A 13549-nucleotide genomic window follows, 5' to 3' on the forward strand; every position below is an offset into this window, starting at 1 on the left:
TAAACATGCTTTAACTTCACTAATGGAGAACAGATGGAATGTAAAAGATTAGAACAGGAGTCAGTAAGAAAATAAGAATCAAAAAATTAAAAATAGAACTTCCCTACCATCAGTAATTGCACTACTGGGTATTTATTCAAATAATACAAAAACATTAGTTTAAAAGGATATATGCACCCCTATGCTTATCACAGCATTATTTACAATAGCCAAATTATGGAAAGAGCCAAAGTGTCCATTGATAGAAGAAAGGATAAAGATACATAATGGAATATTATTCAGCCATAAAAAAGAATGGAATCTTGCCATTTGCAACTACATGGATGGAGCTAGAGAGTATAATGCTAGGCAAAATAAGTTAGAGAAAGACAAATACCATATGATTTCTCTTATATATGGAATTTAAAAAATAAAACAAATGAACAAAAGGAAAAAAGAAAGAAAGAGATAAACAAGAAACAAACCCTTAACTATAGAGAACAAACTGATGTTACCAGAGGTGGGTGGGGGATGGGTAAAATAGGTGATGGGGATTAAAAAGTAAGTACACTTATCATGATGAGCACTGAGTAATGTATAGAATTGTTGAATCACTATATTGTGCACCTGAAACTTATTGAACAAGGTATGTTAACTATACTGGAATTAAAATAAAAACCTTTAAAAAAATACGAATCATAAGAAAGATGAGCAGCAACATTAACATCAGAGAAAATAGACTTTAGGCTAAGAAATATAGAAAAGACATCTCATGATGACAAAAAAATCAGTATCTTACTAATATATGGCAATTATAAATGTAGAAACCTAGTATATAATGAACAAATGACAAAACTAAAATTTTTTTTAAATAATGATAGTTGGAGAATTAGACATTATCATAATACTTGATAAAACAACTAATCAAAAAGTCGGTAAAAATATATAAGACTTAAATAACACTATCAACCATTTTGACATACCTGACATTTGAAAAACATGTTTTACCCCAAATGAACAGAGTACATGCATACGTTTTATAAACATTTATGTATTATGTTCCAGGATAAACTATAACATAAACCTCAATGAAATTTAAAGATTTGGAATCACATGAAATATGCTCTCTGACTAAATCTATATTAAATTAGAAATTAAAAACAGAAAGAAATAGGGAAGATTCAAAAACATTTGGAAATTAAACACTTCTCTAAACTACCATGGGTAAAAGAATAAATCACTAATAAAGTGACAAAATATTGTGAGTGTATTGTAAATGAAAATACAACATATCAAACTTGAGGAGAGTCAGTCAAACACTACTTAAGAAGAATTTAGAACTCTTAAAATATATATTAGAGAAGAATAATGAATTTTTGTTAACAGCTTAGATTAAAATAAAATGCATGCATTTCTAGAAAGACCTAAATTACCAAGTCTTACTCAAAAAAAAAGCAAGTGGCCTGAATAGTCCTATCCTTTCAAAAGAATATAAATTTTAGTTACAAACCTACAAATAAATAAAACTCCTGGTCTAGATAGCTTAACTGGGGGAATTTTGCCAAATACTTAAAGAAAAAGTAATCCCAGTGCTGCACAAACTTCTTCAGAAAATTCAAGAAGAGTGAATATTTCCCAACTGAATCTCTAAACCTACAATTACTCTGATATTAGGTCATATAAATCCCTAAATATTTGGAAATTAAACAACACTCTTCCAAATATTTATGGGCAAAATAAGAACACAATAATAAGTTAGAAACTATCTTGAATGAAATAAGTGAAAATATAGCACATCAAATTTAATTTCACATAAAGGCATTAAAAGAAGAGAAAATTACAAACCAATATCTCAGAAACGTATATGCAAAAATTCTTGACAACTTTTTTGAAAATTGAATCCAATAACATATAAAAAACTTAAACCATTTTGATCAAGTGGGGTATATCCAAAAAATGAAAGATTGGTTTAACTTCTGAAAATAATATAATACACCATATTAATAGACTACAAGGCATTTGACAAAATCTAGCATTCATTCATGATAAAAACTTTTCAACAAAGTCATAATGAAAGGGATTTCTTCAACATGATGAAGGGCATATCATACTTAATGTTGAAACATTTAATGCTCTCTCCCAAAGATCAGAAACAAAGTATGAATGTCCACTCTCACCAAATGTAGTGTGCATTTTACTGGAGAATCTTACATTGCCATAAATCAATAAAGGATAAAATAAAATGTACCTATGTTGGAAAGGAATAATTAAAAATATATTTATTCACAGACAAACATGATCAGCTATAGATCCTAGAAATTAGAATGATTTTTGCAAGATTAAAGAACACAAAATCAAAATAACAATCATTTGTATCTCTATTACATTAGCAAAGAAAAACTAGAAATTGAATTTAAGAAATGTTAAAATGTTTATATCATCTAAAAATTATGAACTACTTAGGGATAAATCTGGTAAAATATATACAACATCTATGCACTGAACAATAAAAACTATTTCTGAGAGAAATTAAAGAAAATTAAAAAAATGGAGAGATATGCCCAGTACAAGGATCTCAAAACTCAATATTGGTAAATGTCAACTTTCCCAAATTTAGTTACAGATTCAAAGCAATCCCTATAAAAATCTAAATACCTCTAAAAATAGAGTGGCAATTTGATTTTTTTTAAAATGTAGAAACAGCAAGAGCTTCAAGTAGCTAAAATAATTTCATGTAAGAATTACATAGCTAAGGAACCTAAACTCCTGATTTCATGACATTAAAAGGCTACAGTAACTGAGATGGTGTGATATTAGTGTCAAAATATGTAAATAGACCGGCTCAACAAAATTGAATGTCCAGAAATTCATCTGCACATAATTATCAATTTATTTTTTGATAAAAGCATGAAACAATTCATTTGATAAAGAATAGTATTTTCAACAAACACTGAAACAATTAGTTATTAATTTAAAAATAACTTGCATCTCTACCTCAGTCTTAAAACAAGCATTAGCACCAAATAGATAAAGACATGAGAGAACATTATAAAACAAAAATATCTAAGAATAAACATAGGTGAAAATTTCTGTTTTGGATTAGTCAAAGATTTCTTTTTTTTTTTTTAAAGATTTTTATTTATTTATTTGACAGAGAGATGGAGCCAGAGAGCACAAGCGGAGGGGGCCATGGCAGAGGGAGAAGGAGAAGCAGGCTCCCCACTGAGCAGAGAGCATGATGCGGAGCTAATGAGGGGCTCGATCCCAGGACCCTAGGATGATGACCTGACCTGAAGGCAAACATTTAACTTACTGAGCCAGGGGCGCCTGGGTGGCTCAGTTGGTTAAGCGACTGCCTTCGGCTCGGGTCATGATCCTGGAGTCCCTGGATAGAGTCCCACATCGGGCTCCCTGCTCGGCAGGGAGCCTGCTTCTCCCTCTGACCCTCCCCCTCTCATGTGCTCTCTCTCTCTCTCATTCTCTCTGTCTCAAATAAATAAATAAAATCTTTAAAAAAAAAAAAAAACTTACTGAGCCACCCAGGCACCCCTAGTCAAAGATTTCTTAAATATAATGCCAAAAACATGATCCATTAAAATATGATAAATGGGACTTCATCATAATTAAGAACTTCTAATTTGAGGCAACATATTTGAATACACACTTCACAAAAGAAGATATATCGATGGCAAATAAGCACATGAAAAGATGCTCAACATTATTAGTCATTTGAGAAATGCAAATTAAAACCACAATGAGAGATCATAACTGGTCTTTCTATTAGAATGCCTAAATCTAAAAACTGACCGTACCAGGAACTCTTTTTACACAGCTAGTATGACAAATGGCCAGCTGGGAAAACATACACCCCAATATTATCCAGCTATTCCGTGACTAGTATTTTACCCCCAAAAATAAGAGCATATGTCAACACAAAGACTTGTCCATAAATATTTATAGAAGCTTTATCTGTAGTACACTTTAGTGTAAGTTTTGCTTACAACAGAACAAATGTACATTACCAGGTGAATGGATGGTTATATAAGTGGTGGTACAGCCAGCAATGAAATATTACTCAGTAGTAAATGGAATGAAGAACTGACGCATAAGGTAACAAGGACAAAACTAAAAATAATTATGCTATGTGAAAGAAGCCAGACGAATAATTATACATACTGATGATGTCATTTATATAAAATTCTGGAAAATGTGAACCGATCTGTAGTGGCAGAAAGAAGGCTGGGGATGAAGTAAGGGTGGGATTGAGGGAGGATAAGATTAGGCACCTCCACTGGCTATGCACAAGCTGTCTCCTCTCAAGCTGGATTTTGTATTTCCCAAATTGGAATGTGCAAGGATCTAAATGTCATTTTAAGTCTGGAAAAGTAATAGTAAATCCTGACGAGAATTCTTTATGAGCATTTCTTTGTGAGGCAACTTCTACAGGTGAAACATTGCTGCAAAGAAAGTTCATGGAAATTTGAGCTTTTACCTGTTCATCCTTGCCTGTAACTGTACAAATGATCCCATCCCATATCTAAGTGTTCCACTGTTTCCCCATCAGTGCCTTCTCCTTAATACAAAATTCTGTGTACACTATATAATATATATTATCTTATCCTATCATCCTATCATCTACTGATTCATCAATGTATTTTCCCACCAGTTAAACAACTCTCTTCCAAGATTTCTAAAATGTAGTTAATTTTATCATTATAGTAACTAATTTTTGTGCATAATTTGGTGTGTGTTCAACTGTAAAATACTTTTTGTCCTCTTTTTCCTATGAAACCTCTCCCACTATCTTTTCACACTGATTTATAAGCTAGTTGCTTTTACAAGAATTCATTTATAGGGAAATACTAATTTTGAGGAGAATTCTCCTTTAAATCATAGAATGCCATGATATTTTATCACCAAGTATTATGAAATGGACTAAAACAATAACCGGTTCATTACCCCAGATTATGTGACTCTGTTTTGTTGTCAACATTTATAAAAGTTTTCTTTCCTATTGAAAAGAACCTGGGTTTTGAAATCCAAAATAAAAACAAATTGCCATCTCATTAATAGAATATTTTGCTTAAAAATGACACACAGGGGGCACCTGGGTGGCTCAGTCCATTAAGCATCTGGGGTCCTGGGGTCCTGGGATCAAGCCCCAAGTCAGGCTTCTTGCTCAGCGGGGAGTCTGCTTTTCCTTCTCCTCTGCCCCTCCCCCCCTTGTGCTCTTTCTCTCTCCTTCTCTCAAATAAATAAGATCTTTAAAAAAAAAAAAAAGGATTAAAAATTATACACAGATGCACACATTTCAAGGAAGCTTAAATGAGTGAAGGAAATACACATCTCATTAGATTATAAATCTTAAGCTAGCTGGTTTCAAATGATGCCTGGGGCAGGACCAGACAATGAGTAGGTCTGAGCAGACAGGCTGCCCTGGGAATGTGAGTTGCCAATTTCAGGGTCCCTGTGTTGCTGGAGAAGACGCACTGGAACTAGATCAAGTTAAAATACCACAAAACTGACTGTCTTACCAAGATTCAGCTGTTTTTCTTGAATATAGGCACACCTCATTTTATTTAGTTTTGCTTTATCATGTTTTGCTTTGCAGGTACCACAATTTTTTTTTTTTTTTTTTACAAATTGAAGGCTTACAGCAACTCTATGTTGAACAAGTCTCTCAGTGCTATTTGCTCACCTTGTGTATCTGTCAAATTCTGGTAGTTCTTGCAATATTTCAAACTTTTTCATTATTGTTGTATTTATTATGGTGATCTGTGATCAATGACCTTTCATGTTACTATGGTAATTATTTGGAGGCTCCACAGACTGTCCCCATATAAGATGGAGAACCCAATCAATAAATGTTATTTGTGGGGGCGCCTGCGTGGCTCAGTCATTTAAGCATCTGCCTTCGGCTCAGGTCATGATCCTGGAGTCCCGGGATCGAGTCCTGCATCGGGCTCCCTGCTCAGCGGGGAGTCTGCTTCTCCCTCTGACTCTCCCCCCTCTCATGCTCTCTCTCTATCATTATCTCTCTCAATAAATAAATAAAAATCTTTAAAAAAAATAAAAATAAAAAAATAAAAACAGAGAGAGAAGCACACTCTTGACTATAGAGAACAAACTGAGGGTTGCTGGAAGGCAAGTGGGTCAGGGGATCAGGTAATTGGATCAAAGACATTAAGGAGGGCACTTGATGTAACGAGAACTGGGGGTTATATGCAACTGATGAATCACTAAATTCTACCCTTGAAACAAATAATACACTATATGTTAACTAACTTGAACTAAAATAAAATAGGTTTCCCACATGTTAAGATACAGTCAAACTATCTTATGTAGATATCTCTCCTAGGTCTTCAACATTATATTTAAATAAATATATGTATTTTGTCAAATAGAGTTTTTTTTTAAACTTTTTTTTTTAAGATTTTATTTATTTGAGAGAGAGAATGAGATAGAGAGAGAGCATAAGAGGGGGGAGGGTCAGAGGGAGAAGCAGACTCCCTGCTGAGCAGGGAGCCCGATGCAGGACTCGATCCCGGGACTCCAGGATCATGACCTGAGCTGAAGGCAGTCACTTAACCAACTGAGCCACCCAGGCGCCCCAGTCAGATAGAGTTTTGACTTAGTTTACTTAGATAAAATATTTTTTAAAACTGCTTTTAATATGATTAGAGAAACAGATATATCACATAATATGAAAGAAGTCTAATAAATTATGTATATTCCTGGAGAGCAAATGATAGTGCCAATTATTTCCACATATAAATTAAATGTAATCAAGATTATCTTTGATAATTGATAAAATGAAAGAAATATATGATTTGTCTCTCCAAATATTTTTCCATCTTACCTGCTGGTTTACAGGAAAGTTTCTGTTGATTTTTTTAATCTGCAACAATAAATAAATAATAAAAGTGAGAACAATAAACATAAGGTTACACAAGAGCCCCCAAATTTTATAAGACTCTATTTTTAGTGAGTTCATATATACTGATATTCTAAATTGACATACTAAAATCACTGCATGTCAAACACCAATTACAATTTTTCTTTAAAATTTTGGCTATCAAAAGTATTCCAAATTTGATATGTAAACATTTTGAAAAATATTTTCATCTAATAATTTTTTCATATATGAAAAATGAAAAGCTTGTGTTTCCATATAATGTTAAATGACAACCTATGGAGAATAGAAAGTAACTTTTGTAATTTATTTCTTCATTTTGAAATATTATATTCAATTTATTTTAACACTCAAGGGAACAGAGGAAATAGGATACTCAAATACTAAAAGATAAAGTACATGTGCCAAAATATTTTCATTTGGGACCCTAAATAAAATATAATATTTACTTTAAGATAATTTAATGAGTGACATTTCAAAACAACTTAAAATCAATCTTCGGAGAAAGGATTTCCTCTTTCACATAAACAAACTTCAAAATCCAACTGAAGATGAATATCAGATTTAGACAAATGACCTTCTAACACACAAAGTCTTTGTTCAACAGAATTTTTACTAATTAAAACTAATTTTTATTTTTCATTGATTTTCTAGATAACTTAAAGAATGCTAACTCTGTATGATATAATCATATACCACACTAAACACAGACTGTTTTCACTCAGAAATTGTTTTACTGAGTTATTTTATTGTTCCTTCTTTGTTAGTTTCGGTTCCCTTTGTCTTACTGATAAATGTGAAATGACAGGAAATTTAATGGATATGGTGCACAAAGTTGGAGAATCATTAAATGGCTCATGTACAAGAAAAGACTTACTGGCAACATATGTGTCATTTAAAATAGATAAGAAAAGAAAACTTGAGAAGATTTATGTGATTTCCACAGGGACATGTACAAAAAACATACATCTTTCTTACATTGCTATAGTCATTTCAAAATAGTTTTTGTTTTGGTGAGGAATCAGCTAAAGAAATTTCTAAAACTACTGGTATCCTCAACTAAAATCAGGATAGTTTAGAGACACAGACAGAAAAAACAGCTTCCTAAACATCTTTTATTAATCGATAAAAAAAAAATCCATATTGAATACTTCGTGGAACTATGCTTTTTGCTAGTTCTTATGGATTGTTATAAAAAATTGTAAAATTCTACCAATATTTTGCATGGACTCTTGTCTTCCAGCATGAACTATCTGGCGTTGTAACTTTTAATTTTTTAATCTGAAAAAAGTCTGAATAATTTGAATAATTGTAACAATGCTCAGGCCACAGTAATGTACGTAAATGTACACATGCACATACATGTATAGATTTGATAAATGCAAAGAAAAGTGTGGAGACTGTCATTCATTCATTTCTAAAATCCTTTTAATGATCGACCAATGTGAGTCATGGTGCTGTAAGTGCTGGAACATGAAAACGAAAGTCTTTCCAAGCTGAGACAATAGCATAATGGGGCTATTTTACAGAGTCTGAAGAGTCCAAGTGGCTACAGTGTGGAGTGAACTTAAGTTCAGGGCTGGAGCCACAATATAGATGCATAATAACATTGTCAAGCTTTACAGTCATAGAGACCTGGGTTTGAATTCCAGCTGTAACTATTACTAAATATCATTAAACAGGTTATTAATTATCCTGTGTCTGATTTCCATCTTTTGTAAAATGCCTATAACAATATTAACCACATATATTTGTTGGAAAAATTAAATGAAAAAGCAAATGTCCTGAAGTTAGAGCTCAATAAGTGATGATTATCATTAATATAATAAATAATAATATATAAAATTAATATAAAAGAAGTTTGGATTTCTTTTGAAGACAATGAGAATGTCTTTATTTATTTATTTGTTTATTTATTTATTTTTATTTATTTGAGATAGAGAGAGAGGGAGAGAGAGCACAAGCAGGGAGAGCGGCAGGCAGAGGGAGAGAGAAGAAGGCTCCCCGCTGAGCAGGGGCTCGATCCCAGGACCCCTGAGATCATGACCTGAGGCTCAGGCAGATGCTTAACCAACTGAGCCACCCAGGTGCCCCAACAATGAGAATGTTTTAAAGAAGTTAAACAAAGATGTCTTTTTTCTACTATCCTTTGCAAATACCTTTCTGTTTTCTTGGGCACTCTAAGTTAGGGTTTATATACTCAAGGACCAAGTGAGTGACAACCATGTGTGAACCAGGCTGGGTTCCAGAGTAGAGGTTGCCCACTGTTCACCTACAGAGCCTCAATCACTTGCAGGCAGGCCACAGTTAGAGGGATAAGGAATCAGTTGAAGTTCCTTCAGATGTGAAAGTATTTATCAGTTGGAAACAGTATGCCTACTTTTACATTTACAAGCATATTCTAGGAAACCTCGATTATAAATAAACACTCAATGTAGAAAATGCTAAATGCTAGAAGTATATTGTTTTAAATTACTCATTTAGTAGTCATAAGAAATCATATCAATAAAATAGCTTGATAAGATAAAAATATTGGAAACATAAATGACAATTTAAATTTATTTTTAAAAATAAACCTGAATGTTATATGGTTGAAATAATGTTTAATTTATTAAATGTAATAAAATACCAAACTGTAAATAATATATTCTTAAATGCATTCATAGAGCAAAGTTTTAAAAATTGTTGGCATTTGGCAACAATATTAATTCTAAATAGTGGAAATCCTAAATTCTCTGCATCATTTTTAGACTGCTCTTCAAATAAGGAAAATTAAAATTTGTCCAAAATATGTTTTTAATATTAAACTTCTTAGAAACCAATGTTAATTATGTATTATCAGAACCAATAATTTGTGTTATGAGAAGCGGAAAAATTAATATAATCTTGAACAAAAAGAGTCAGTGTCTGAACATGAAGTCTTGAAAAGATGAAAGGACATAACTGCAGTCACATCAAACTAGCTCTTTATGGAGCAAGATTACTTAAAGCTATTAATCCTAAGAATGTAAAGGAAACAGAGTATGATTTTGACCAGGATTGCCTCACCTGTCATTCTACAAAAACAGCAAGTGACGTAGAAAACTACCAAGTAAAATGCATTCAAATGAAGGAAATCCATGTTACAGCTTTTAGTCCAAAAGACAAAGATAAATCTGTAAACACTCAATGTTTTAACATCATGTTGATTTAAGCTAAGAATGTGGAATATAATTAATGTCTATGTGGAAGTATAAGAGGATACAATTTGCATTGTGTATTTTTTTTCAGGAGCCCCTCACATCTTAATAAAAGTAGGAAGTATACTTGAATCAGTACTCATAATATAAAGAAATAATAGGGAGAAAGAGGGAGGAGTGGTGGGAGGGAGGGAAGAATAAATAAATCTCCCAAGCAGAAGACTTTTATTTATGTAGATATTCTACCTTCAAGGATGAATACAGAATTAGAATTTATGTTGCTACCTTAGGGAAAGACATTTATTTCAAAGACAGCAAAGGTTTTCTATAAATCATTTTTAATCACATACCTCTTTACAAATCTGATGAAACTTATGTGACCTATTCTAGAAGATTTATAGATACTTTAAAACTTTATAGAGAGTTCCAGAAAAGAAGGAAAATTAATACAATGGCTCAAGAAATAGATGATTTGGCCTTCCATCAGGCAGTAAAACATGATTGTCCTACAGAGAAGATGACTACAGCAAAATGAGCTGAGACTGAGAGTGCTATGTCCAAAGCAAGAGGCTTTGCATCTCCAAGAAGTTCTATGCCATGGTTATTTACAAATGTACTAACTGGTTTAATGACTTCTACATATTTGAAAAACAATATCTAGATTCAGGTTGGTGTGACCTACTCAAAGGAAACAAAATCTAGGAGTGATAATTTCTTATTTTATTTGAGAACATAAGTTTTATAAAAGTATGGTATGAAATTCAAATATTTTAAAATCAAATATCAACTTATTTTTGTTTTATTGTGCAATTGTGGTAGGATAATGCCCAACTCAGTGGGTCATTTCTGGAATTATCTTTGATTCCTAGGATACTGAAGTCCATTTGAGAATGGAAATTCTACCTTCTTCTATCTTTAAGTTCCCCCAACATGTGGTTTTAGTTCTATGAATGACATAAAATACATGACTGAGGTTAATCAAATGACACTTCTTTGTGTAGTATCTACTTAAAATGGCATTCAATAAAAATTGTTATTCAAAATCAAACCTATGCCATCATATGCTTAAATGAGCTCTTCCAGATTTGTTCAAGAAAACAATATATAGTACTTTAATTTCCATTTTTCTAGAATCACACTGGGACATTTCCTTCTAAGTAGAAAACCACAGTACCTCAAAAAATAAAAGAGACAGATATTTTCAGGGCTACAGCACAAAAACATGCACTCATTTACAGCATACTATGTTTTTACAATGCAGATAATCCATGGAAAGCTGCAAAGATTTCCTAGTTAATCTGTGTTCATATGGTCTAACCAGGGAATATGTTGAATAATTTTAAATTGAGATTAACAAATAGCTACCTGAACAAAATTTTTCTTTAAAATGGGTGAAAGGACCAAAAGAAAACAAATGAATCCTTTTAAGTTACCATGCTGCGAAAAAGAAAGTTGATATTTCTTCATAAACCTCTAGTCATAAACCTCTAGGCTTAGAAGTAGCAGAATAAAGGTCTAAAATAGTGCCCCATTATAAATGGCCTTCTTTAAATTTCTTTCTTTACATACCACTTAACATTGTTAAATGCTATTTATTTTATTATATTTTTGTATTATGATCTGCTTGCTCCCTCCCTTTAGAAAAAAGTTCATGAAGTCACAGATTTATGTTTTATTCCATACATTACTTCTTACATGTAAAAGATTGTCTAGGTCTTAGTGGGTGTTCAATCAATGTTTGTTGAACAAATGAAAAGACAGAATATCTCAGAACAAAGAATCAAATTCTCTGAGGTTAACTTAGTCTTGAAAGCAAGTTATTTCTAAAGAAAATAAATTTCTAGATTATTAACTTTGAATGTCTAAAGGAATTCTAACGGCTTCAAACCTAGTTTATACCATATATGAAAGTTGGAAGGAATGCCTGATGATTAATAGCAAGTTCTTATCTCACAGGAAGAATAGTTTCTGGATTGAGACAAAAGCATGGAGAGAGAGATGGGGGTAGGGGAGTTGGGGCTCCTGCTGTTTGGCATGGCAGGCCAAATTTTGAGGAAGTAGACACAGAAAGCACAAATTAGTTTGGGAAATCCCAGTGGAGAGCTTTGGACTCTCTTCCCCAAGTCCTCACAGAATCCCCATACCAAGCATGGTTTCAAAATGATAGAATAGCTCCAGCTAGAGGAAGTGTTTTAATCTGAAGAACAGAATCCAAAATTTCTCATGCCTGCCAGGCTGATGAGAAAATAATAGAAGTGCTGGAAGACAAGAAGAAGCTTCATGACATGTGAGCTGGAGGTGTTGGTGGGATCACACACATCAGGAAATGCATCAGGGACAAAGGGTGACATTCAGAGCACATGGGAAGAACTCCACAGAGGAGTTTCCAGGGACCAATACTGAAGTGATACATTATTCCTGCAGGGAGAAGGCGAGGAAAAGGAGAAAACTGGAATTTGAGTATTTACCCCAAAAGATTGAATTCTAATTTAGAAGTGATTAAGATACTAAGAATCACCAAGATTGAATTTACTGCATTAGTAGAAATGGCAGATTGAGTGCCATGAGATTTAAATAGATTTCTGTTAAGAAAATTTTTTATGAAACCTGAGCACAGTGCTTAGCCAGTAAATTATTGTTTAACCTCTCAGTAGGATTTCCTATCATCTGCTTTTCCTGACTTTTGACAGTGACCTGCATCCATTCATTTGTAGAGGGGATTTTGGAATTTCATTATCCAATTTGTCATGTAACAAAAAAGGATATCACAGATGAAGGTGCACACTTCTGTAATTTTATATGTTCTCGATAAAAGGGAGATGATTAAAAACAATACCCTTCTATAATACTTATACCACACTTCTAAGACACTATTTTAAAAATGCAAATCTTAAATTGGCAGAATCCCATACCATTCAAATCCCTCCATGATCTGGTGCCTGCCTCTCTTGTGGGTCATCTGTATACTAGATCTCTGTATGGAACTACTGGATACATGCCTGGTGCCTTCACTCACACACCCTCTCTCTGACACCACACCACCTGCTCTCTTGCGCACGCACACTCTCTCTCCTGTCCCTTTCCCTCTCTGACTCACACTCACTCCCTCTCTCTCTCTCTCTTTTTTTTTTCTTTTTCACCTAGCAGGAATCTAGTCTTGTGTCTGTGTGTGTGTGTGTGTGTTTACCTAAGGTGCACAGAAGTTAAACATCTTTTAAATTCACCCTGAATATGGCACAGTCTGGTTCTGTCTGACACCAAAGGCTGTGCTGTTTTACTACATAATCAAGAACAGTAACCACCATGAAAACGTTTTGAAAACCCTAGTGGAACTGGCCAGTAACTTTCTCTTTTGTATTCCCTGTGGGTCTAATTCTTACATTGTTCTCATTGCATGTGCTTACAGATCTCTACATCACCATAACCCTTAATTGCACCGCCTTTATCTTCCCTTAGCTTAGCAGTGTGTCCAACTACC

The 13549-nt window shown here is 33.3% G+C and overlaps 1 protein-coding gene across 4 annotated transcripts in view; it reads right to left on the reverse strand.

Moving 5' to 3' along the window:
- The window catches only part of SNTG1 (syntrophin gamma 1), a 922421-nt gene that overhangs the window by 160625 nt on the left and 748247 nt on the right, over positions 1-13549 (reverse strand). For all 4 annotated transcript variants that reach the window (XM_078072397.1, XM_078072398.1, XM_078072399.1 and 1 more), the window contains one exon: positions 6839-6877. In XM_078072397.1, coding sequence (XP_077928523.1) covers positions 6839-6877 — 39 coding nt within the window. The remainder of the gene's footprint in view (positions 1-6838; positions 6878-13549) is intronic.

Source organism: Halichoerus grypus, chromosome 5, assembly GCF_964656455.1.
Source record: "Halichoerus grypus chromosome 5, mHalGry1.hap1.1, whole genome shotgun sequence".
Classification (NCBI taxonomy): Eukaryota; Metazoa; Chordata; class Mammalia; order Carnivora; family Phocidae; genus Halichoerus; species Halichoerus grypus.